The 25910-nt window shown below is 41.9% G+C and overlaps 1 protein-coding gene across 1 annotated transcript; it reads right to left on the bottom strand.

The window, feature by feature from the left end:
• Positions 1-1186: 1186 nt before the first annotated feature.
• puraa (purine-rich element binding protein Aa) lies at positions 1187-15066 on the bottom strand. The gene is made up of 2 exons (XM_084074767.1): positions 14906-15066; positions 1187-5450 (listed from the first exon to the last, which is right to left on the bottom strand). Exon 2 carries the CDS (start codon positions 5374-5376, stop codon positions 4516-4518), a length of 861 nt encoding a protein of 286 aa, XP_083930893.1. The 5' UTR covers positions 5377-5450; positions 14906-15066; the 3' UTR covers positions 1187-4515.
• Positions 15067-25910: the final 10844 nt, after the last annotated feature.

Below are 25910 nucleotides of genomic sequence, written 5' to 3'. Positions count from 1 at the left end.
TATCCCCATTGCTTTCGTTGGTCCCTTAAAGTGAGCCCTCTAGTGTCAAGGTGTTTGTTTGTAATGTTTGTATATATGTATGTATTGTAACTTCTTTCACAGGCGTTACCAATAATACTTCTGAAGGCTCTGTTCCATTCCAGGGTGCTGATATTGTGCATGTTGGCTCACTGGAAACACTCTGCTACACCAGTGGTTCTCAAAGTGTGGTCTAAGGACCCTCGTGGCTCCTTGAGGGGGCTCCAAATGGCCCCTTACGGGTGTGTAACTCTGAGAGTGTACTCTCGGAGTTATGGGGGTCCTTGAAATTTAAAAAAAAGTTTAAGAACCACTGTGCTACACTAAATGGAACAGAGCCTTCATTAGAATCATTGGTAACACCTGTGAAGGAAACTAAGGAAGATGCCCAATTTCTTTCCAATATGGCTGCTATGCATAAAGGCCACTCTTACCTTTACCGTAGCACCTGGGTCAAAGGCATAATCAGCAGTCCACTTATTTACTGAGTAGGACGCAAAGCTGAGCTAATAGCTAGTAACGCTTTCAACTTTGAGAACATACGATCCTTTTCATCATCCTTTTTAGCACTCCTGCTCAGAACTTACTACAAAACTAATAATTAGCTCAATAGCAACATGGTATCAACCACTTAGATGGATACCTAAAAGTACAATATACTGAGAAAGGTATGTTTCTCAAATAAACATGGGAATACTGTGTAATTCCAAAAATGAAGTTGAGTACATACTGCATAGTCCAGATGAACAGAGAGCAAAGCAATACTTTATTTTTCAGCGTGTACTAGTACTACTTGTTGGAATGGAATGTTAAAAATCATCATTCGGTATTTGTTGTTGCAAAAAGTACATCTTTAAAGGTGTAACATAAGCTGAATTATGACAAAATGTGTTTTTAGGTCATCAGATTGTCTTTCAGAAAATAGGTACAATCACTATCAATGCAAGTATAACTTTATACAGTATATGTTTTCTAAACAATATTCTCAAGTCTTCCACTTAATCACAGACAGGTTTTCCGGATGTTTTCACTTCTTTTCAACAAGAACACAAACTGCATGGAAAACACATACATATTGAATATAATTTTCCCCCCAGATATGGGTAAATTCAATTTATTTTTAAAATTTGTAAAATGTACATGAAATTATATTTTAATGCATCATAACCAAATTAAAATGTTCTTTATTTTTTTTATTTTACAAGAAAATGGAGGCAACATAAGAGAGAAGAATGACATTCTTTGTTGAGATCATTTGAGACAAGTATTGGTCAGGCATTTCATTCACCTGGGAAAGCAAAGTGCTACAAACAACAACCACCAAAGACAGTTCACCAGACACCTTCATGGGGATTGGACCAAAGCACCTTTGTTTATCAAAGCAAAAAGAAAAGAATTAAAACGGAGATTACTTTTTGCTTAAGGGAGTTTATACTTATTTTTTTTCCGTAACCACTTGAACCCTAGCAGCTCTATTCTGGGCATAATAGGTGAACATTTGGCAAAAATAGCAGATCTACAAGCTCACAACTCGTAGCGATACGTTGTGAGCTCGTAGATCAGCTATTTTTGGTGAAGCGATTTGGTCTAGAGGGGAAAAAGGAAAGGGCCTAGACCTCTGGGGGATATATAGGGTTTAAGTGGTTAACAGTTCTGGTATATGCTCTTGACATCTCTTCAACATCAACCATTTGTGATGTTTCCTCAGATCCCCACTTCCAAGAGAGACATACATACTATGGCTAACTTGTTGACAGTGTTCTCTTTCAAGTTAAAATAGTTAAAAGGTGAATTTATATGCCGATAAGGCAGATAGGGAGCTTGGTTAGCTATGCTTCTTTTAAATTCTGTATCTCCTAGTCGGAGCCTTTGAGTGCAGATAAGGGTACAACCCTTTTTAAGAGAAATAAACATGGAATTCAGCCACATGCTTTCAAATAGTAATCATATATTTAATTGATATACATATATTGCCACCATTGGCACATACGATATTGCACACAGTGATGAAATGTTGCACAGAAAAAATATATATTTATATATTCTTTATGGGCAAAAACATTCCAAAATTACAAATAATGTGGAATAACGCTGAAAAGGTAAAACAAAAAAAACAAAAAAAAAGACATGCTTGCTACTCCCCATTAGTTGAGCGACTTACAAATTACACATTGACTACCCAAGCCATAGAACTAGCATTTTAAGGGGGCTCCGACACAGAGTTTGAATCAGTTCAGGGCCACACATCGATGTTTTCCCCAGTCAGCCACTTGCTCTCCCTCCAGCCACGCTTGGCTTGTGCAGAGCAGACTCTTCTGCATCGACTCGCATCTAGGTGACCACCCCCCTTCCATGTTTACATGTCGGCCGATACCTGGATGGCTTGGGGGAAATGGGGATGGCAATGAGGTTGGGGAAGGAGAGGTAGCAGGGAAAAAATTCTGCTCCTGTTTTTTTTAGTTTTTCCTAAAAGGGTTTATAATAAACCCTCTTTATAGCACCACGAGTTGTGCACTAGCACACAAGGGGGCCAAGACAAAAAAATGACAAAATACTTTTAAAAAACTAAAAGAGGCATTAATAACAAGAACCCAAACTGCGATCCAAAGCACCAGGCCAGCGTGTAAGCATGCGGAAGTGTGTAAGGCACCAGGTTGTTTATTATGCTGAAGAGGACGCTCCCAATCGGGGTATCATTTAGGCTATACCAGAGGCTCCAAAAATAGGTGGTCAAGGACAGTCTAGTCTGCTGGTTTCCAGTCAATCTAAATACGGGAGCAATCATTTTATCGAATGCTGAGGTAAATCTGACCATTATCTGATTGTTGCCAGTGTACTCTGGAGTCAGCTGGCTAAAGTTTATAAAACTGCAAACACACATCTATGAGATGCGACTGTACTGGATTAGAACCAGCTGGTGTCTGTGCGTGAAGCCCAAAATGTCGAACGATTAAGACCGAGAGGGAATCGCATTTATCCAAGGTTGATGTTCGGGCTTACGAGTCAAATGCAGGGCTACATTATCAGGCGAGAAATCATGTGCCCAGAATATTCTCAATAAACGTCACCCCTTTTGCTCTGTACCTCGAAGGAATGGCCCATCCTTGTCATTGAACATAGCATCTGACCAACCGGGGAATTAAATCCGGGTGTGATGGTAATTTTATGATTATTACAGGACTCAAGGCAAGGGACAAGCTCACTCATTTAAAAACATTTCCACCACACGTAGACCATGCCTTTTGGATGGGAGAATCGCACCAGTAATCAAACTTGAATAGTTTGACTAGAATAGAGGCAGAATAGAAATTTGTATGGAAGGGTCCTTGAGCCACAAATTTGGGAGACCAACATCAAATCGAGCTTTTAGTGCAGGTAAACATGCAGCAATAGCACTCCTTGGCACCATTTTGGTTTAGATGACTTTAACAGGTACACATAACATTTGTTTCTTCTGTTCAAAAAGTGCTAACCAATCATGCTTATTTGTGTCTGTAGTTCCAGACTAAGCCAATCACCAGGTCGGGTGTTTGTCTTAATAAGTGCTTTGTGTTAAAAATCTGCAACTTAGGCCATTTGCTACATGTTGCCACTGCACCACCTTTACCAAATACGCATCGAGTACCTTTAACAAAACAAAAAACACATTGCATAACAACGAGACACAAAGGTAGTCTATAATATACCCATCTGCATGGCAACGATTTCAATTGAAACAAAAGTTACAATATTCATAATTCTTTGAATGCCTCTGGCAAAGGTCATCGTGTCAACATCCATTGACCAGTTCAATATATTTGTTTTTTTTTTCTATGCAATGCATATTGCACAATAGATAGAGCACTTAATTTCATTTAATGAAATTGCCTATATGTTCCTTTTTATACTGCATGACATCTAAACCAGTTTTCCAAAGCAGGCCTAGCCCTCATATGATTTACGTGTAAACACATCTCTACTCACAGGTAAATAGGATGGCAAGTACACTGTGACAACTTCTTACAAAGTTTTTTTTTTGAATTTTGGTTAAAAATTAAAATATCTGATTTGTGCTGAAGTCATTTAGCTTACATGAAAAGGACTTTTTTTTCCTCAGAACTCGGCAATAATTCCATTTGAACATTGCAAACACTTTTTATAATAGCTTTGACTTGTACAAAAGTTCTCTGTTAATAAGGGAAATAAACACTCAGTTCAATATTGTTTGTTGTCAAGTAGGAAACAAGATTCAAATATGTTATTACTTTGTTTAGCAGCCTGTTAACTGTATTAATGGTGAATAGTGGAGTAACATCCAGCGATGGGTGACAACATGTCGTAACTGTCAGTTTGTGTGGAGGTTTCATTATATTGTGGGTGATGCTCCCTTGGAGTTAGAACCATTACAGTTAAATCTTTAGATTTCTTTTATACAGTAGAGTTTTTTAATTATAATTCTCTTGTTATTTTGATTACTTTTTGCATGTTTTTTTCTTTTTCTTTTTTGCTCTATATATATCAATCCTCGTCTCCATCATCTGCCTGCATCTCCTCTTGTTGCTGCTGCATCTCGCATGCCCGTTTCTCCCTCTGCTTCTCCTGGATCTTCTTCATCTCCTCGGCGTATTTACTGAACGTATTCCCAAATTTGGACCACACTTTGTAGGGCACCGTGATCGAGTTGCGGTACGTGGGCTTCACCTCGCTTACCCTCATGAACACCCCATACTTATTGGATCCGACGTCGAAGAAAAACCGTTTGTTGTCTACAGTCAGCGATGACCCCTCCGGCAACTCTGCGGGCTCGTCCTCCACGCCGTAATCGTCAATAAGTTTCGCCAGGGCGTCGCGAAACTCAATAAGTCCCTGGGCAGGCAGAGCGATCGTCTGGCCTTGCGTGGATCCCAAACCGGGCCCCCGGTTAACGGTCTGTCGGATCCTCAGAAAGCGTCCTCTCTGGTTCTCTTTCAGATCCATGTAGTACTTCCGATTCTCCCGCACCAGGAACTCGCTCTTGAGCGCCCGCCGGGGCTCGTCTTGCACCAGGTCCGGGTTGCTCGGGCCCAACTGGGCATAATGTTCGATGAAGTCCCCCAAGTAGTCGCGGAACTCGACCGCCACCGACATGGAGAGCGTGAGGCGGCTCTTGTTACCCCCGGCCCCGACTTCGGCTATCTTCAAGAAGCGGCCTTTCGCGTTCTGCTTTACGTCCAGATAGAAGCGCTTGTTCTGGATGTCAACCCGCTTGGACGCCAGCTCCTGCGTCTCGTGCTGGAGGCCGGACGCCGAGCCCGCCCCTCCCGTCGCCAGGTGCATGGGACCGACGCCTGGGCCCGTGGCCGCTCCTCCCTGCTCGCTGCCACTGTCTCTGTCCGCCATGATGCTGCCTGCCTTCTCCCTCTGTCTGCTGCAACCCCACAGTCAGCCAGCCACGCCGGGAACTCTCGCGAGATCTGCACGCATACACAGAGAGAAACAGAGGAATAACATTGCGGTCTAGCTTTTCCCACCTATGTGTCAAGTTAGAGCTTAAATATAATGCTCGAGAGCCGCGTCATGTGGGACGAGCGTACGCATGTGTTTTCCGGTCAGTGATTTCAGAATAATAGTATTGTTACAAGTTCTTCTTTTCTTTGCTGGGTCTTTCTGTATGTCTGTCTGTGCGTTCTCAGCACCACATTACTCTGTGCCAATAGCCACAGAAGTACTCCCCCCCACACACATACACACACACATAACATTTCACATTGAAATATTGAAAGAATATTTAACCAATTAAACCCCATATATGGGTAACCTGAGTCCCTCAGCACTCAGTACTAGTGTCTTGTCTGTTTTCTGTTATCGTGGGGAAAGCTTTTGCTGAAAATAGCAGATCGACAAGCTCTAAACGCCACGCAACAGCGAAAGCTCTCCCCACAATAGCAATGCTGGGGTTTAAGTGGTTAACTTTAATTTTATTATGGAAGTCAACAGGGCTGTGAATTGGGCTGAAATCTTGCCCAATTTGGAGTCCTGTAGGCTAGTCATATGAAGTCTGTGATCCACGTTTGAGCTACGCCATTTCGATATTGACCCTGTGATGAAATACATTTTTAACAATTAGTAATAAAACAATATGAAAATGTACCTGATGAACCGGCAAGGAATATGTTTACAACAAAAATAGTATACACTTTTTCCAATAAGTGGCAAATTAATTATACATTTTGGTTCATTGAAAGTTGTTGTGATAGGACAATATTTGCTCCAAACATAATACTCATGGGACAACTTTTACCTGCAACATTAATCAATTCAATACATGTTCTGTCTGAAATTACCACATTCGGACCCATACTGTTGGTGTCGCAGGTTTCCTATAAGCTCCAGAACCATGGCTGTCATAGCAAATTACTACAGTGTCTTTGTTTGTGGTCACCTGTTTGATCCAAACAAAGTTGTACTCATCAGATAACTGTTATAAAACATTCCTCAATATGTGGCCTGCTTGAAATAACAAGAGTACTTCACATTAGGAGACATAGGAGTAAAGATTTAATAATTTAACAAAGTTAACATGCAGGAAATCAAGTGAAGCAAAGGAAGAACATCCCAAATGGTCTCTTTCACTGCTGTACGATCACTGTAAAATTTTCAACTTCATTATTTATTAAATGGTATCACATCACAAAACTTCATATTGGTCTTGGTATGCCCATTCACTGCTTTTGGACCTCAAAGTCGAAGAAATGTCCCTGGTTCAAAACCAAAAAGTAAATAATATTAAGGATATTTCTCCTGTAAACATAAATAAATACATACAATACCATATATTTCATAATGTGTAATGCCATGCCCAGGCGGCAAATCGTTGCAGTGCCATAGCGTGGAGTCGGCATGTGACACGCCACTGTGACGCAACAAGACACTCCACCACTTTGCACATCCAATGGAAGTGAAGAGGACACGACTGTTGTGCATGTGTGCCCTAAATCAGCCACCACCCCATGATGCCACATTATGCCACACTGAGCTTGGGTATTATCCCCTGTAGTCTACACCCCCCATAAGCAAGCACCCCAACCCCCTCCCAATCAGAACAGAAAAAACGAACTCTGAAACAGAGTTACCATACCTAAAATAACAACCCCTTCCCAAACTATTGTCCCGCACATCTAAGAGTAACCAGTCACCAGCCAACACTAACCTACCCCTCCCTTGGGGCTGCTGTCTTGGTTACCTCCTCTAGATGAAGGTAAATGCAAATGCACAGGTTTTTCAATTTTCTGCTGGATGAGTCATGTTATGACCATGTTTTGTGTTAGACCTCATTAAGGAATAATGGAATGTTCTTGAGAAACGTTGTGTTGTGTTATAATGGTGGATTTAAGCAGTGACACCTGGCCTGAGTTAAACTAATTAGACTCTGGATCGAACAATGCATGCCAAATAAAACTGCCATCACCACAAACTCGGGATAGAGATCCTATATGTCATGATGGCATACTTGCTTCTGTTCTGGCTTGTAGTATCTTGCCCTCTCTACAATAATCGTGACTGTTTGTACAATCTACCTGTGTCCCCCAAAGGACGTGTGGCAGGCAAACTGCTACAGTAGCACCTGAACAGGGACTTGACAACTTGGGGAAGGGACACAGAGGGGCCTCCCAGAAGATGCACTGGGATTATCAGCATCCATGGGGGCTCACCTAAGAGACCCAGCACTGGCTATATGCCCGGCTATACCACTCCAGCAGTCTGGGGACCAGGAGTGTCCTTGGGGGGCGCGTAGCACTAGCCCCAATGACCAGCCCAACAGCAGAAGTCAATGGTGGGACTACTGGAGCATGGGGAAGCAGCGTAGCGACCGCTACAGATAACCTGTGACTTGTAACACCACTAAAGGAGCCACCACCGTGACCCAGCAGCTGAGCCGTCCAAGTAGCCCCTGCAGCAGCTCAATCCCAGAGCCACCTCCACCAGCCAAGAGAGCAGCCCCAAGGGAAGGGGAGGTTAGTGTTGGTTGAGGACTGGTCACTCTGGGGAGATGTGCGGGACAATGGTTTAGGGGAGGGGTTATTATTTTAGGTATGGTAACCCTGTTTCAGAGTCTGTTTTTTCTGTTTTGATTGGGAGTGGGTTGGGGTGGTTTCTTAATGGGGGATGTAGGCTACTGGTGATAATAACCAAGCTCAGTTTGGCATGTGTGGTGGCATCATGCGGTGGTGGCTGATGAGTGTTAAGGTACGGGCACACATGCACAACTAGAACAGTGGTGTCCTGTATGTTCACTTTCATTGTATGTGAGCAAAGTGGTGGCGCATCCTGTTGCGTCACGTGCTGCGACGAGGCGCCGCCTGGGCATGTATGGGCCACTACGTGTGGCGTTACCCTTAAGCAGTCACACATAAGTCAAACTCAGTCACTCTGGGCTGCTTGTGAATCCACACCTGTTGCGCATCACAGAATCAATCAGCCCCATTCCCCACACACTCAGGAGAGAGAGAGCCTCTGTCATGACAGCATATCAACATAAACAAACAAAAATGTTAGGTCACCAGTGCCACTACATTCATATAAAGGTAACTTGATACAATTTAATGTCATTGAATCTTTAGGGAACAGTCCAGCATCTTAAATGTGCCTTGCTTTCCTTACATTATTAATCCATTCTCACATTTAGAAAAGTCTTAACCCATTAAAACCGGGAAAGCATCTGTGGCATTTTAGATTTTAACCACTTTAACCTTTATTTTATACTTTGGCAATTCAAAAATAGCAGACATACACGCTCACATGAGCTTGTAGATCTGCGATTTTGGTTTTTATCGTGAACATTTGTGACAAATCATTCAATATATATATATTCTTTTTTAAAGTGAACATTTTTAACTCAAATCTTTGCTTCTGGGGGTCCCTGAAACAAAATATTTTGAGATGGGGGGTCCCCATAATACAATCACCATAATAAACGTCATAATTAACATCACAACAACTCAAAATGAAATACCTTGCATGTTCTTAATTAATTTAATGCAGCACAGCTAATTAATTCTGATCAAATATTAAATATTGAGGATTGCCAGGTAACAGGTGTCTCATGAGTAGCCTACCATTTTTTTTGTTACCACTATAGGCTACTAAATCATATGACAAATAGATAAAATAGCAGATCTACAAGATCTCAATGCAATGCGATGTGACACGTGAGCTTGTAGATCTGCTATTCATTATTTTGTAATAAATTAATAAACGTAATAATGTGCACCTTGCACTCATTTGGGTCCAATTGGCATGCCTAATTTTCTGCCACGTTGTGAAAAATAAATCGTATTTTTGTTGCAGACATATTCCTTGCAGCATCAGCTAAACGTTTTGTTATGGAACACATCAAAAAACTTAGAACCCCCCCATGCTGTTATTTTGAAATCTTAGAACCGGAAATCAAATGCTTACAATCGTCTGACGTCACGGGTTTTGTGGATTGTTGTGGCTTGACGGAGCATGTTCCCTCATACGGGCTATCATCATCATCAGTTGCCGTGAAACCCATAAACAAGTTGTGGAAGATGTCAGCTTGTTACGGTGGTCATGTATTACCCCGAAACACAGCTACTGCTTATCAACTTGTCATTGCTCAAAATTTAACCATCCATGACCAAAAATACACCAACAGAACGAATGTAAAGTTGTAGCCCTCTTTTTTGTCATAAAACTGGTCTCACACATGGGTTAACCACTTAAACCCCAGCATCCATATTGAGGGGAAAGATTTCGCAAAAAATAGCAGATCGGCTATTTTCGGCGAAAGCTTTTCCCCTCAATAACAGAACACGGAAAAAAAATACACTAGTATTGAGCCCTGAGGCACTCCAGTTCCCCATATGGGGTTTAAGTGGTTAAGTCAAGAACGTCACACTGCAAGGAATCCATTCATGTCTAAACCTCCCTTGCCAAAACAACAAAACAGCAACAACTATTCACCAAGGTTAGGTTTGGCCTGAACTTTGCGTTGGTTGAGGTCGTGTGTTTATTTGCTGTTTAAATGTAGCCATTAACAATAGGTTTACTATGAACAAATATTAGGCTGCAATATGCATGATTTGTGTTGCCTTTAATAACCTATTATTATTGTCTTATTAGCTATAGCCTATACATTTCCCCATGTAGCAATATCGACTTTAATACCAAAAAAAGAAATTATGCAGTATGGGTTTTAATGTCAGATAAAGGCCTATAGGCCTATTTTAATCCAACAACATACATTGTGCCGAGTAATTTGATCTGACTGACGTGAGAAACGTCCTCTGTAGATGATCTCATTACACTACACATATCGGGACTAAAACTTCCCCACCTTTTGAGGTAAAATGTCAAACAGTTCATCATAGAATGAAGCAGTAACTTTTCACGGTAAGTGCCCACAGTAGCTTTAATAGGCTATTGACCAAAAGGCCTAAGTGTTTCCCAGCAGGTATGAGCCTATTGATTCAATTCTGTGGCAAGCTGATAAACTACCTTGTGCGTCTATAAAGCTAATATGTACATACTTATGTTCTTGTCCGTATTATTATTGATACTGGTAGAAAACAAAACTCCCATTCTGCGTTTTTTGTTTATTTTATTTTATTTTACCGAGACTTTCATGTTTTAAAGGATAATTTTGTCACTGTGTCTTTTGTTTGGCCTACAGTAAATCCACTGTCTCTTAACTAGAAGCTATAAGCGATCTAGGTGTATGTATGCACGTATCCCCTCAATCTGGTATTGAAACTATACAGCAAAAGCCCTACAAGCCCCTGTGTTATCGCTCTTCAACGCAAATCATCACTGAGCCCATGGCAATTTCGCAAATGAATCCTGATGTGAACGTTTTTGGATCAATTTAAGCTCTTAGCAATAATAGACCGGACAGGAACATGTCTGTTGTACTGGTGAACAATACCATATTGTTTCCCTTGTCTTGCATGACGCAGAAATGTTGAGTTTTGAGAGTGGCTAAAATGAAATGACACAGAAATCCGGTGAAATGACTAGGCATTTCCATACGTTGGCCTTAAGGATAGACGAAGGGTAGCCATTTCTATTTCTATTTCTATATGTATCTTATATTACCTAAATGTACAGGTAATTCAAATCGAACGAATACATTTGCAGTAGTATGCCTATTTGTAACATTGTTGTCTTCTCAACTGGGCGAGGACACGGCATTCAGGGAAATGGGACACACCATTTCAGCACCTATAACCTACGCCAAATTTAAGCAACTCATTTCTTTATTTCTTTATTTTTAAATGTATTTATTGTAGGTCAACAATGCATGATTAATTGTATTATAGGCCTAAGCGCGAGCTGTGGCAGGCCTATGTCCCAAAGCGGTGGCCCATGACGTTACAGGGCTGAGGCTCGTATAGGTCTGATGAAAACACACACATGCTGGGTAAATAAACCCTAAAATTAGACGCAAGCTGAAAATAGTTTGTTAATATTCGTTCATTAGTAGGCTATGCTATTTAACACGCCTTGAGACATTCTTCTTTGGCATCTGGTCTAAAAGGTCAGATTTAAAAGGCTTAAAGGGCCCGATGCTTCATTCAAAAGTTTATAGTAAAGAATGTCGGCCTATTCGTCTGCGTTTTCCTAGGCTGGCTACTCTAGCCTAAACAAACTATTAAAATGATGTTCAAAGCTTTATTTATATTTGTTTAATGCCTAAGAGAGTTCTTCTGCTATAAGTTTCTCAATTGTTTTGGTCTACTAAAAGATAAACGAATTCATAGCACAGGAAAATTAATATTATGTCTCAAAGCCATTGTAGCAAGAAATTGACAGGCATAACTTCCATTTTATATCCTTGAAATTAACTGATATATGTATTGTACACTACACTAAACATTCTGAATTAACGATTAATTAATTAATTTTAAAAATAATAATATATATATTAGGCCTATAAGCAAATGTAAAATGACCATTGCTAAGTCATAAATAGCAACACAATACAGAGTACAGACCCAAATATTTATGTAGGCCTAAATATTTTGTAAATGTATTTTTTATCCTATATTTAAAACAAAATTACAATCTGGACGAAAGCACGACATTTTGTGTTGAACTTGTCGTTAGGGCGAGAGTATTTGAACGCTTTAGACCCAAAGGGCTGGCCTTTAACGGGTTATTAAGTCTAATTTGTCGTAGGCAGACTCTTCCAATATAACAACATGTGGTAGCTACGTGTTAGCAGGATATGTATTGTTATATGTGCATATTGTTGGACATGCAGGCCTACACGTTGGTTTTATTTATTTTTGACAGGAGTGATTGTTGCCGACTTGCCGTTGCTGTTGAGACGAGGCCTCGTTGTTGGTTACCTGCTGTGACTTTCCTACACTGCTATTTATTAGATTAATTGCAATTTGATGGTCCATTGCAGTGGTGGAAAAAGTACTCACATGTTTTACTTAAGTAAACGTCTCGATACTGCAATATAGAAACACTCTGTTACAATTAAAAGTCCAGAATTCAAATGTACTTGAATAAAAGTCCAAACGTATATGGCATCAAAATATAAAAGTACTCATTATGCAGATGTATATAAACATCTTTGAAAAAAAAATCAAATGGCCAAAATATATAGGGCTGAAGTGGTTAATGTAGGCTATGTTCTGTAATAATAATAAACATCTTCAAATTAACTAAAGTGTTCAAATAATTGTAGTAGGCCTACAATATTTGCCTCTGAGATGTAGTGGAGTAGAAAAGTATTGGAAATTGGAAATAGTCAAGTAAAGTACAAATACCTCAAAACTGTACTTAAGTACAGTACTTGAGTAAATGTACTTAGTTACTTTACACCACTGGTCCGTTGCAGCTAACGGTGTGAATTGGGATATGTTATTGATTCTTGCAATAGGCTAACGGCCGCTTAGTTAACAGTTAACTATTAGACCACGTCGCTTAATTCTCATAGTTTTGTGAGACTGTGTGAGGATGTGTTTTATCCCTTTGCCCTCCTGGCTGGCTCAATGCTATTTGAGCTCATAACCCATTTTATTGCACAAATCTCCCAAAGGCCTATACGTAGGCCTACACCATTAAATAAAATATATGCTGTTCATTCTGTTCTTGTTATCTATTTATTTAACTAACTATTTAACTATTTAACTAACTAACGACGACGTGATACTGACAGTTAGCCCAATCAATTGTTTCAACAGACTAATTAACCAATTAAATGTATGTAGCAGCCTACTTACTTAACTTATAGGTCTGTTTATCCACGATATGAATCATCACCCAAACTTCCAATGAACTTGATACACATGATACATGCATGTTCTCGTTGAATAGGACACTGGTTCTCAACGCGGGATCAGCCCGTAGCACTAGCCCTAGCCTTGACGACCTTGCAGGCTAATGCAAAGGCTACAATGTAACTTAGATAGCATGTTATGTAGACATTGTTGCCCTGGCATAGTGTGTATAGTTTAAATGCACAGGCGAATGATAGGTTCTTGGTTTACTTTTGTATTAGTTTATTATTAGATTATTGGTTTACTTATCGATTAGGCTACTTTATTATTAGATTACTATTTCTATGCGTTTGAAGTATTATCTTGTGTTGTAACTACTGTAAATCACTCTGGAATAAGAGCGTCTGCTAAATGCCTAAATTGTAATCAGGGCCCAGGGGACCGCCAGGGGTCATTTTGAAGGGGTTCCAGTGGAGTCCCAAGCTAAATGACTAATATACTTAGGAACCAAATGGACCCCATATGGGTCAGGGTCAGCAACTCAGGGAGTGTACAAATGGAACCAAATAGGTTCCATAGATAATTGGTGGGTGGTTCTCAAAGTGGGGTCCGGGGACCCCCAGGGGTCCTTGGGGGGTTCCAGGGGGTCCCCAGCAAAAGTAATTAACATAGCATCACAATAATGTTAACCAGTAACCACTTCATCCATTTATATGTTGGCCTTTCAAAAATAGCAGATCTACAAGCTCACATAGCAAGCTTGTACATATGCTATTTTTGAAAATATTTGAAAAATATTAAAAAAATAATAATAACTGAGATTTCTCATCTTCTCTGCTGGGGGTCCCTGGCACAACATATTTTCAGATGGGGGTCCGCGGCCAAATACATATCAACTTGGGGGTCCTCCTTGGGGGGTCCTTCTCAAAGGTTTGAGAACCACTGCCATAGATTGGGGTTTCACAGGTTTTCAGAGATTTATATATATATATATATATATATATATATGCGCAATAATATTGAAAAGGTTGAGAAACACTGGCCTTGAGGTATCAGCCTATTATACGGACTGGCTGTCTCCAGAGATGTCATTTGGCAGCTTCATGCCAAAAACACACGCAACATCAACACACGCAACATCCGACGAAAGTTGCGTGTGTTTGTTTGTTTATTTATTAATTTATTGCGCCTGTATCCTGGTATACAGGAATGCTGTGCTATACCAGAGTCTACCACGTCCCTCCCTCCACCGTCGAAATGTCATCCGTGTTGTTGTTCACACTGCTATTCTAACACGATGGCAGGCTCATTCTCTGCGACCCTGGCTGGCATAGCAATGAAACACGATTGGCTGCCATGCAGCCACATAAGGACAGCACTTTTTTTTTTGGTAACCGCATAACATTGAGAAGGACATGTTTTAAAACACAACGTCGCCTAAGCTAGTGGTTCTCAAAGTGGATTCTAGGGTATCTTTAAATGGACCCAAGTCTGTAACTCTGACAGCGTATACAAATGGAACCAAATGGACCCGTCCATTTGGTTCCATTTGTATGCGCTGTCAGAGTTAAAGGGGGAGACCTTGAAATGTAAAGGTTTTTGCGAACCACAGGGACTCTATTATAGCCTATTTACTTGGCAAGCAAGGAAGCAACGCAATCATAATATCTTACCCTGCTCGGAACGGCACGCGGACAGGCTCTTACAGCCCCGGTGCCGACCGTATCTTGCAGAGAGCAGACAAAACCGTTCCCCCAGAACGATCAATACAAAACGACGACGTCGTCTCTCGGCCTCTCTCTCTTGCTTGTCTGTCAACACGCATTCACCTCAAAGATGGAACGAAACAGCGCGTCGTGGCATCACGGAGAGCGGGGGGGGGGGGGAGAGAGCAAGAGACGGACTCACGCACGCACGCACGCACACGGGCTCACGCTTCACCTATGATGTCAACACGCACCGAGTGAACCCGCGCAGCGGACATGCGCATCGTCGCACTGGTTGCTTCACCAAAAAGGAGGAGGAATCGCTTGCTCGCTGCTGTTCTCCCACATAGTCCTAAAGCCCGATGCATGGTAGCCTACTACTGTACTTTAGTCGTATATAGCGGCGGTGTGTCGTGTATACCGAGAATAGCAGTCCATACATTAGAAAGTATCCTACTAGGCCAGTGGGTTTCAACCTTTTTCCATGCCAAGGACCCCTAAATTGATGTGCATTTGGCCGCAGACCTGCACCATCTGAAAACGTTTTGTGCCAGGGACCCCCAGAGGCAAACATTTGAGTTGAAAATGTTCGCTTTAAAATATATATATATATTCAAAGAAATGCACACATTTTCAAGATTTTTCAAAAATAGCAGATCTCAAGCTCATAGCGTGGCACACTATGAGCTTGTAGATCTGCTATTTTTGAATAGCCAAAGCTAAGTGGTTAAAATGATTGTGCCGCTATGTTAACGTATTTAGCTGGGGACCCCCTGGTACCCCCCCCCCCCCCCCCCCTACTGGTGGTCCCCGGACCACTGGTTGAGAACCACTGTACTAGGCTAATATGCTCATTTTATTTAATACTCAGTCGCGCCACGGTTGTCGCTTGTTGACAATAATAACTGAGGATTTACACAGTAAAACTCCCCAGTGCTTTATATATATATATATATATATATATATATATATATATATATACACTATAACTCAGAGATTGTAGACTCTCTGAGTAACAGGCTGCGACCTTTTTCGACGTCTTTTACATTCAGCACCAAGGACAGCAGCCCATCGAAGACGCACGTCTTCACTGAATCCTAAACAGACTTGTGTGAATGTATGCCATCTTATTATGACTCAATGCTGCTTCATATACGCTGACAGAGAGCCTATAATAACTATGATCTTACCCTATACACGCATTCGTTTCTTCGTTATTAAGGTTTCATCTTGGCTAATCCTATATGACAACTTATGGAATCGGTTGTCAAAGTAATCTTTAAAAAATAAATAAATAAGTAAACATGAGAATGACTTCCTTAACTTTGCCACCCTATTATGTATGTAATGTTATTGCCACCATTTTATTTATTTTGTATGTATTCAAAAAATACAAATTCTACAGTAAATGCATTATAAGATAATGGTTGCGATTAAGATAATGGTTCTCGATTCCAGACCTGCAGACACCGGTCATTCTAACAGTCTAGTCTAGTGTGTTAAACCAGTGGTTCTCAAACTTTTTTATTTTATTTCAAGGACCCCCATAACTCTGAGAGTGCACACACGGAACCATGTGCATCCTGTGGTAGGCTTTACTCCATCTGGAACATCAGTTGAATGCAATCAACAAATTGGTGCAGGAGGTCGTCTAGGAATATCTGTTTTTAGAACAATATTTACAGAACGTTTGTGTGAGCTCTTCTTCACAGAGCTCACCACGGCACTTTGGTCAGCAGATGTCGCCATTTATGATGCTTTCAGCCTCACATTCACATCCTAATATATCCGCATTATATACAAGTATATATTCGGCGATTTGGCTATCCTACACCGAATGTTGCATTTAATTTCAAAACTTGAAATGTTTACTGTCATCATATAGGAGATCAAACTTTTCATTTTATTTCAGAAAGTGTTCTGTGCCTCCTCTATTCTTCTTTTCAGGTATACACCACAAATGCAACAGAACTTCAAGACAATTATAGCAACATGCATTGCACCTTACTGTCAATAGGCTACACCTGCCCCATTTTCAGTGATTACAATCGATTTTGTAGTTAAAATAAAAAAGGACCTGTCGCAGCCGTGAATTTTATGCGGTGTCTCAACGTCAGTTTTTTTTTTCTTAAAAAACAAAACAAAAAAAGGCAGAGCAGTGAATGTGAGCTGAATGCAGGGCATGACTTAATGGAATAAGACGCAAAACTCATTGGCAATAGTCTGGTGGAGAGAACCAACACTGTGTGAAAGGCTTTCGCAGGGTTAGTCATCGCAAGCCACATGATTCCTCCAGGCCTGCTACACTGTATGCAGCTGTATTTCCAATTTAAGCCGATTAGATATTTTTTTGGGGAGTAATGCCTTGGCCACTGTAAGAGGCGCTTTAGAGGAGGGACCGTGATGGATTCTGACATCGCTTTATTTCATTTGAACGCGAGATCACTGTTGACAAACACCATGGAGTGATTGTCATATCCGCTCAATGGGTTTGGGAGTTGGGAGGTCGACCGTTGGTCCGTCTGTAGCCTACATCTCGGTGCTCCAGTCGTGCGTTTTGTGACGGAGCCCCTGGCAAACGGCATCTTTTCTCTCCGTCTGTGGTGGTGAGTTGGGGGAGGCGGAGAGAGAATCGTGGTGGAAGGCGGTGTATTTAACGTTATACCCGCCGCCTTAGCATCTAATATTGCTTTTTATTTTTTTTGGGGGTGGGGGGGGAATGAATCGTACTAGTGCATGTTTTGCGACTGGACTACAAAACTTATGGTTCACTGCAGCATTTTGCGCCTTTTTGTTCTGCTGCAGATGATAGCGTGGAACACCATCACAGCTGAGCAGTAGGGCTGCTATCTTACCACTGCAATTTGGGGGCAAAGATAGAGAGTGGCGTCGTCTTTGCAGTCAGGCTACTATGGCATAACAGGGGGATATTCTGGAAGGGGAGACTCCGTGCATTTGCTTGGCTTATCTAAGATGCCTTATTAGCGCTGAAGCACTTCATTTGACTGGATCTTAAAAACCCGGCATCGTCACCCGGTTTCCTGTGTCAAAAGCTGCTATATTTTACACCATTGCAGAATTATTCGTAGGAAAAGCAGCGGATCCCGATGGCATGGACACTTATGCAAGGTCTGCCGCGCTGCCGCCGTGCTACAGGAGCCTTCTCTCTGCTGTCTCTCCATCGCCATCGCCCCGCAGCAGCCCAACGAGATCCGCAACGCGACCTGCAGCGACCACCGAGCCCCAGCAGGCGGCATGAGGCTTGATCCAGTGCATTTATCCATGCTGGTCATCGGGGTCTCCTTCGCCTGCTACTCCCCGAGTTTGAATTCCCTGCAGGACCAGGCTTACAAGTCCGCCGTGGTGATCGAGGGGAAGGTGCAGTCGTCCGCGCCGCCGCCGCCGCCGCCGAACGCCTCCGCGGAGGAGCAGCCGCAGCAGCAGCAGCCGCCGTACCGTGTGAGTGTCCGCGTGCTGGACGTGTGGCCGCTGAACAGCGGGGGGCTGGAGCGCGAGCAGCTCGTCACCGTGGGAGAGTTCGGATCGGAGGCTCCGTGCAGCGCCAAAGTCAAGAAGAACCACAAGTACATCTTTTTCATGGACCCAACCGACGAGCCCTTGGTTTTCAAGGCATCGTTCGCGCCCCTAGACACGAGTGGAAAGAACCTTAAAAAGGATGTTGGGAAGATCTTATGCGAGGACTGCGGTAAGTTCTATTCTACTGTGAAAAAGCTATTAGAACCCGGAAGAATGAGTGTGTGTGTGTGGCCACCACTGTTTTCATTGCCCACGGTGGGGTTATTAGTTTGAATGAATGGGCCACGGCATGTATTGGAGTCAGTGGGGGTAACAGACACACGGGGGCCTATCGGGGCGTCTATGCAGCAATATTCGACAACTCTCGCAAGCTCCCATAGCCCCCACATGATCAATCAAACTCTCTCTCTCTCTCTCTCTCTCTCTCTCTCTCTCTCTCTCTCTCTCTCTCTCTCTCTCTCTCTCTCTCTCTCTCTGCAACAGACATGCGCCTCGCACTGTTGCTTCTGAGGAATTGCAGTTGTGTCTGAGTCCTGTGTTGAACTATCTGCATTGTGCTCTATGCGTTTGAAGCTCAGCGCTGGTACCATGTCTACCATTCGGAAACATAGTTTCCACTTGTAGAAGGATGCTGTTGCCACGAGCCGCGGCATCGAGCACTGAACTACGCCTCGCACCATTTCAGCACCAGGGACAGCGGCCCTGTCGCGGCGGGCACTCAGACCCCTCTATAACCAGTGGTTTTCAACCTTTTTCATGCCACGGACCCCTAAATTGATATACATGTGGCCGCGGACCCCCATCTGAAAAGGTTTTGTGCTAGCAGGGACCCCCAGAAGCAAAAAAATGTGTTAAAAATGTTGATAATGAAGATATGCACACATTTTCAAGATCTTTCAAGAATAGCAGATCTACAAGCTCATAGCAGCACTCGGTGCGTGCTATGAGCTTGTAGATCTGCTATTTTTGAATAGCCAAAGCTAAGTCGCAAAAATGATTGTGACGCTATGTTAACTCATTTCGCTGGGGACCCCCTGGTACCCCCCCCCCCCCCCCCCCCCCCTCAAGGACCACTGGTGGTCCCCGTACCACTGGTTGAGAACCACTGCTCTATACTTAGTAAAAAACGAGTTGCCGCTGTACTTGGTAGGCTACGCTCTTTTTTCACTCTACACCAAATCTCTTCCCCAAAGATAGACGATCTAAGGTTGTGTGTGAGCTTGTAGATCTGCTATTTTCGGCAAATGTCCCCCCCCCCCCCCTCCCTAGAATAGGGATGCTGCGGCTCAAGTGGTTGATATGGGCGAAATCACGCTGCCCTGCACATCTCCAGAAGGCTATACTATATACACAAAGGCTCAATGGTCCTGTCTAATCCCTCACTGGCATTATAGGCTGTTTTTTTCTGGCGGCCAGGTTCTTCATGTGCGTCTTCTCTTATAGGTGGAGGCCTGGGATTACATGCGATAATCTTAAACTGGAAATGTTTGAAGGGGTGATTAAACTACGAGTCTTTATTTTACTTTTTTTGCATCACGGTGTTCAAAACTCAGTGCAATTAGCTGGGGATTGGGGAATGAACTTTGGTCAGCAGGTGTCATATTTTCATTGAGTATCAAATCATATGACAACATAGCCTGATATTCACAGTCATTAATACAGTATAGCAGTCAAACATTTGTCTCTCATCTCAGGCCCATCAAATCAGCTGCTACAATGCAGCACAGTGTTGCCTCAGTCAGTGCAAGTGTCGATGCAGTATACACACTCACTCACTCACTCACTCACTCACTCACTCACTCACTCACTCACTCACGCACGTACACATGCGCGTGCTCATACTGATGACGGGGCAAAGGAGAGAGAGAGAGAGAGAGAGAGAGAGAGAGAGATCAGTTTAGACTAATGCATTTGTCATTTATCTGAAAATGGATGTCAATGGAGGTGATTATAACAGGCCCTGGATAGTTTCCATGTAGATGCTTTTGATTGTTCCTGGACCTGACAGGTGCTCACGGCCTTATAGGTCAGTGGTTCTCAACCTGTGGGTCGGGACCCCACATGATTTATGGGGGGTCCCCGAATGACAGTAAAGTGACAATGTAAAGACTTTTAAGACCTTTTTAATACCTAAGAAAAAAGATAAAATGAAATAAAAAGAATAGCATTACTGCATCAAAAGCAACGACAAGATATACTATAAAAACTGGTCAAACATTGGCCAAATTGTCAAATAGTATAAGAAAGAGACAAAAGTTGTGGAAATAGCCGATCTACAATGCCTGTTGTGAGCTTGTAGATCGGCTATTTTCACAACATTTATCTGTGGAATCAGGGTGGGGGGTCCCCAGTTCAAATATGATTATTTTGGGAAGGTTGAGAACCTCTGTTATAGGTGAATGGTTGGATACATGGAAAACATAGACCTTGCAGTGTTGTGGAAGCATGTGTTCATACAGAGCTGATAATCTAATAGGTTTCCTACCCCAGACCAACATGGCACCAGGTGTTTTCACTAATTGGCCCCCCAAGTTGGTGCAAGGTGTGCTAATTAATGAAATCACCTGGTGGTTTCAGAATTACAAACACATCATGGGGGAGCTATTTTGAATTCTGAGCTCCATGACAACACATCACACCATGGGGTGCTTAGTGCCTTTCAGTGCCATCTATTAGAGAGTTACGCCAACTCCGTTCACTTCTTCGGGCCAGGTCTTCTTCATACACATACATTGGCGAATAGTGACAAATCCCATGAACCGGAAGTTCATGGAATGCATTGAAGTCGATGGCTCCTTGTCACTATTTCCAGCTGCATGAACCACGTGACCGACGCTGTTTCTGACCCCTCATTGGCGCAACTCTCTAATAGAAGGCTCTGGTGCCTTTAGTCCGCTTAACTCTTCATTCTATGTTTCTATTGTTCGTCCTGATCATTTACAGAGTGGCCAAACACTACTCGGCCCATTCCCCTTCTGAATCACCTGGACAGAGGCCAAATACTATGCCAGTGGTTCTCAAAGCTTTTAATCAGGGACCCCAATAACTCTCAGAGTTAGACCTGTACGTGTCCATTTGGAAACCCCCCCCCCCCCTTAAGGTTCCCCCCAAGGAACCTTAAGGGTTCCTAGACCCCACTTGCACTAAGCCTATTCCTCTTCTGAATCAACTGGGAGACCAGCAACCCCACCACACAGCTCTGTCACAACTTATCTCTTACTATGCAAGTTAAACAAGACGTGGTCACTGCAACATAATGACGTAGTTATCTCTAGTTATTATTGGTCTTACACAAAGCTCCACTTTCTGCACTACCACTATTAGCGATAATACTGTGAGGTGAATGACAGAGCTATACCTCACTCGTTTCAGTTGAGAGAGGTGTGTCACCTATATGATCTGTGCAAGGCCACGTCACGGACACGTCTACATCACTTTCTTGGTCCGGCAACTCCAGCTGGCAGATTGGTCGCACTGGGAGGCAAACTGGAGCGTGTGATGGGGGTCAGTGTCTGAACAAAACACTATTTCTGAATGACTGCAACTTTTGTAAAACAACCAGTTAAGGAAAATGAAAGAGGACATACTGTGTTGGCTTTCTATGTGCACACTTAATACTTTTATTGAGGTATCTAACGAGCACAGTACGTTTCTGACTGTGTGCACTGTGCAGTAACTATGGGCTGTTATCACGAGACTGTCCAATCCAATCAAATCTTCTATTGTTGGCAAAGAGATTTGTTGTGTAGACGGAAAAAAGTGGTCAAAGTACAGTTGTAACTCAGGTCTGTTTTGACTAAGAATAGAGGGTTTAAGTGGTTAAGTGTATTGCTCAGGGACACATTCGACATGGGCAAGCCAAGGTTCCAACCGAACCAAATATATAACATGTTATATATACTGTGTGTACCTCTATTCAAATTGTCTTTTTCTTGGGACCCTCTCAGTTATTGTGACCCACTTTTAGCTTTGCGACCCACTGGTTTAGAAACAGCCAAGTGGTCTAGTGACTGACACACATGATAAGGCATCCCCTCCCCCAACATCCCACATCTTTAGGCTGCCCTCAATTCCCTCCCTTGAGGCGGTGCAAAATCTCCTTTTGACACAATTCACAAGCCTAGCCTGAGGAAACTCTGTCAAAATGGGTCCAGCTGGTTTCTTGTAGTTCGTATCATCGCTGTTGGGCAGAAACCCTGTCTATTTCCTCTTTTTCATAAATTAATGCCCTGATTTATACTTAATTGTACAACAGTTTTGCACAAAAGGAGCTTGTAGATCTGCTATTTTTGCTATTTACAAAAGTCGAAAGAAAAAAAAGAAAAACTTTTCTCCACAAAATTGGCTGTCAAATTGTTTTTATAACCGATTGAATCGATCAACGTTTAGTTTGATTAACTTTTATACCCTAGTTTCTATTTTTAATAATGCAGGAAATTCTTATTTGGACAGATTTAGATCAGTGGCATCATACTCACGACTGTGGTTTCAAGTGTGTCACATCTGCCTGTTAGCTCTTATTATTTGGCATAAGAATAGTGTTTTCGTCCCATATGGCTCAACCTAGATCAAAAGTCTGTGTAATGAAGCCAGTTTGATGATGGGTCCCCCCCCTAGCTTTTTGTCTATCCACAGACCCCGTAGAGGAGACCTATATTTTAATTGTGTGAAAAAAATATTGCTTTTTAACCCCTTAAACTCTACACTTAGTTGGTCGGATTCCCAAGGGCTCTATCCACAAGTTTCCTAGGGCGTTATGGGCATAACTTCCTGTCGATTTGATTAGGTATCAGGGATCAAATCGACAGGAAGTGATGCCCACACCCTAGGAAACCTGTGGATAGGACCCCTCCTGTTTTTGCTCTACACAAAATATCTTCGCCAAAATTTCCCAAACTACAAGGTCACAAGGCCACTCAATGTGTGAGCGTAGATCTGCTATTTCCGCCGAATGTTATCCCCAGAATAGGGATACTAGGGTTCAAGTGGTTAAACACGTATAAAGACATGTCTAAATATTGCAAAGGAGAGCAATACACATTTTTTTTTTTTTTACATGAGCAATGTTTAAGGTTAAATTACTGAGGGGGCGGGGAAGGTACTGTACCATGCTAGTATACAGTATATAAACCAGTAGTTTATTCAAATATGATGCCCACACGAATGGTTCGCACTAGGTTTAAAACTTATAACCCAAAATCAGGATTACATATATATTAAATAACACAATTACCTATTAAAGAAGATAATATTCCTCTATTAAAGTTGTTTATCTGTGACCCTGTTTGCCACATTTGGGGCCCATTGGCTGATCAATGGATGCTAGGAACTAGAGTGGTATGTTGCAGTAGTTTCAAGACTTTTAACCTTTTAAAAAGTGATGAATATAAATTGATTAGTAACTATATCACTGTCAAATTAACTGTGACAGCAATTTAATTTAGTGTGTGATCTGTTTAGTATTGGCAGATTTCATTTCCCCTTCCTCTACAGTTTTAAAAGGCTCAGTTTTCTCTTTAAATCTAAGCTACTAGCAAGTCACACACAGTGGGGCATAAACCTAGATTAGCCAACCAAATAGTATTTAAAACAGGTATTGCTTCATTTTAGTCCTATATATATATAGGACAGAGGTTTTTCCTTGGCCTGTAGGGAGTATGCGTGCAAAGTTTCACGCCGATTGGTCCAGTTATAGGTAAAAACGCAAATCGATCTGTTATAGTGTCACCATAAGGCATTTCTTCCTTGGCCTAGTGGGAATGTGCATGCAACGTTTCATGGCAATCGCACGTTGTGTTCATGCATTGTGTTCAAAACGGACCACTTTTAAGCCAATCTTAGCCAATCAGGATGGAATATGAAAAATCTGAAAGACTGATGTTTGGTGATGTTTGGACAAAATCTGTAGGCATTATGTCAAAAGAGGTGTTTTGCAAAAATAGGCCTCCTGGTGGTGCTATAACAGGCCCATGTGAAAAATTTGGGGCAGAGGTTTTACTCTGGCATGCAGGGAGTGTGTGTGAACAGTTGATTGGGCCAACGGTGCCGGAGATTAGCTGCTCACAGACAGACGGACAGGGTGCAAAACATATCCTCGGCCAAGCCTTCGGCCTGGCGGAGACAATTACATAATGTTAAGTATAAATGCATTATACATTTAGAACACTGTATAATTATAGATAAGTACCCAGTGACCACCTACAGTGACTTATAATCTCATTATAATGAATTATAACAGTTATTATAATGCATCATAACATTATTATAATGTATAGTTATAATGCACTATGATCCTATAAGTAATTATAACATGCTTTTTAATGTGCTATAATTATTGCTATAATACGTTCTTAATATGTATGAGTGCTTATAACTATAATTATACAGTGGTATAAGCAGATTATAATGCAATGTATTATAAAACATAATGCATTACTGACATTGGCTTCATAGAATGTGTTACTTATTGAATTGCATGAAACTCATACTTGCCAATGAGGTGTTTTTAAGTTGTACCCTCCAGCAGGCTCTGTGATGGGTGGGTAAAATCCAGGAGCATTCCAGGGGGTCCCTACTAGCTCAGTGGTTCTCAAACCTTTTTATGACAAGGACCCCCAAATGAATGTATTTGGCCGCGGACCCCCATCCGAAAATACTTTGTGCCAGGGAACCCCATACAAGATTTGCGTTGATAAAATGTATAAACAACATTCAAAATTATCTTAAGATAGCAGATCCACAAGCTCACAACGCATCACATCGTGACGCGTTGGGGTTGTGGTTAAACCGATGGTGCTATATTACCAAATTTACTGGGAACCCTTTGGAATCCACCCAGGACCCCACTTTGAGAACCCCAGCCCCAGCTAAATAATTAGATCGTTTGGAACCAAATGGACCCTTGGGTCCATTTGGTTCCATTTGTCAGTGGTGGAAAAAGTACTCAAATGTTATACTAAAGTAAAAGAGACATTGGTTAATGTATGTTTTATAATATAATCATTCATATCTGCAAAGTAACTAGTAACTAAAGTTTTCAAATGATTGTAGTGGAGTAAAAGTACAATATTTGCCTCTGAGATGTAGTGGAGTAGAAGTAAAAGTATAGACAATTGGAAATACTCCAGTAAAGTAAAAGTACCTCAAAATTGTACTTAAGTACAGTACTTGAGTAAATGTTCTTAGTTATACTTTACACCACTGCCATTTGTACCCTCTCTGAGTTTCATGAACACTCAGGATTCGACTGTCTGGTCTCATTATAGACGCGGCTCCAGAGCTGAGAGGTTCACGCGGGTCCCTTGCAGCAAACAATGTGTGACTATCAGCATCCCCGTATTTTGTCATCGTGTCCCTGAGCAAAACACAGAATCTCTCCCTGCTCGTTAATTGCAAGTCACTGTGGATAAGGGACATCAGCTAGAATCAGTGATTC

The sequence above is a fragment of the Gymnoscopelus microlampas genome (genome assembly GCF_963454915.1).
Source record: "Gymnoscopelus microlampas genome assembly, chromosome: 12".
In the NCBI taxonomy this organism is placed as follows: Eukaryota; Metazoa; Chordata; class Actinopteri; order Myctophiformes; family Myctophidae; genus Gymnoscopelus; species Gymnoscopelus microlampas.
The sequence above is the reverse complement of the archived record's forward strand: the minus strand, read 5'-3'. Positions and strand labels throughout refer to the sequence as shown.

What these genes read in the sequence shown, in the direction of transcription:
- puraa (XM_084074767.1), bottom strand. Translation starts at nt 5,376, where the DNA reads ATGGCGGACAGAGACAGTGGCAGCGAGCAGGGAGGAGCGGCCACGGGC.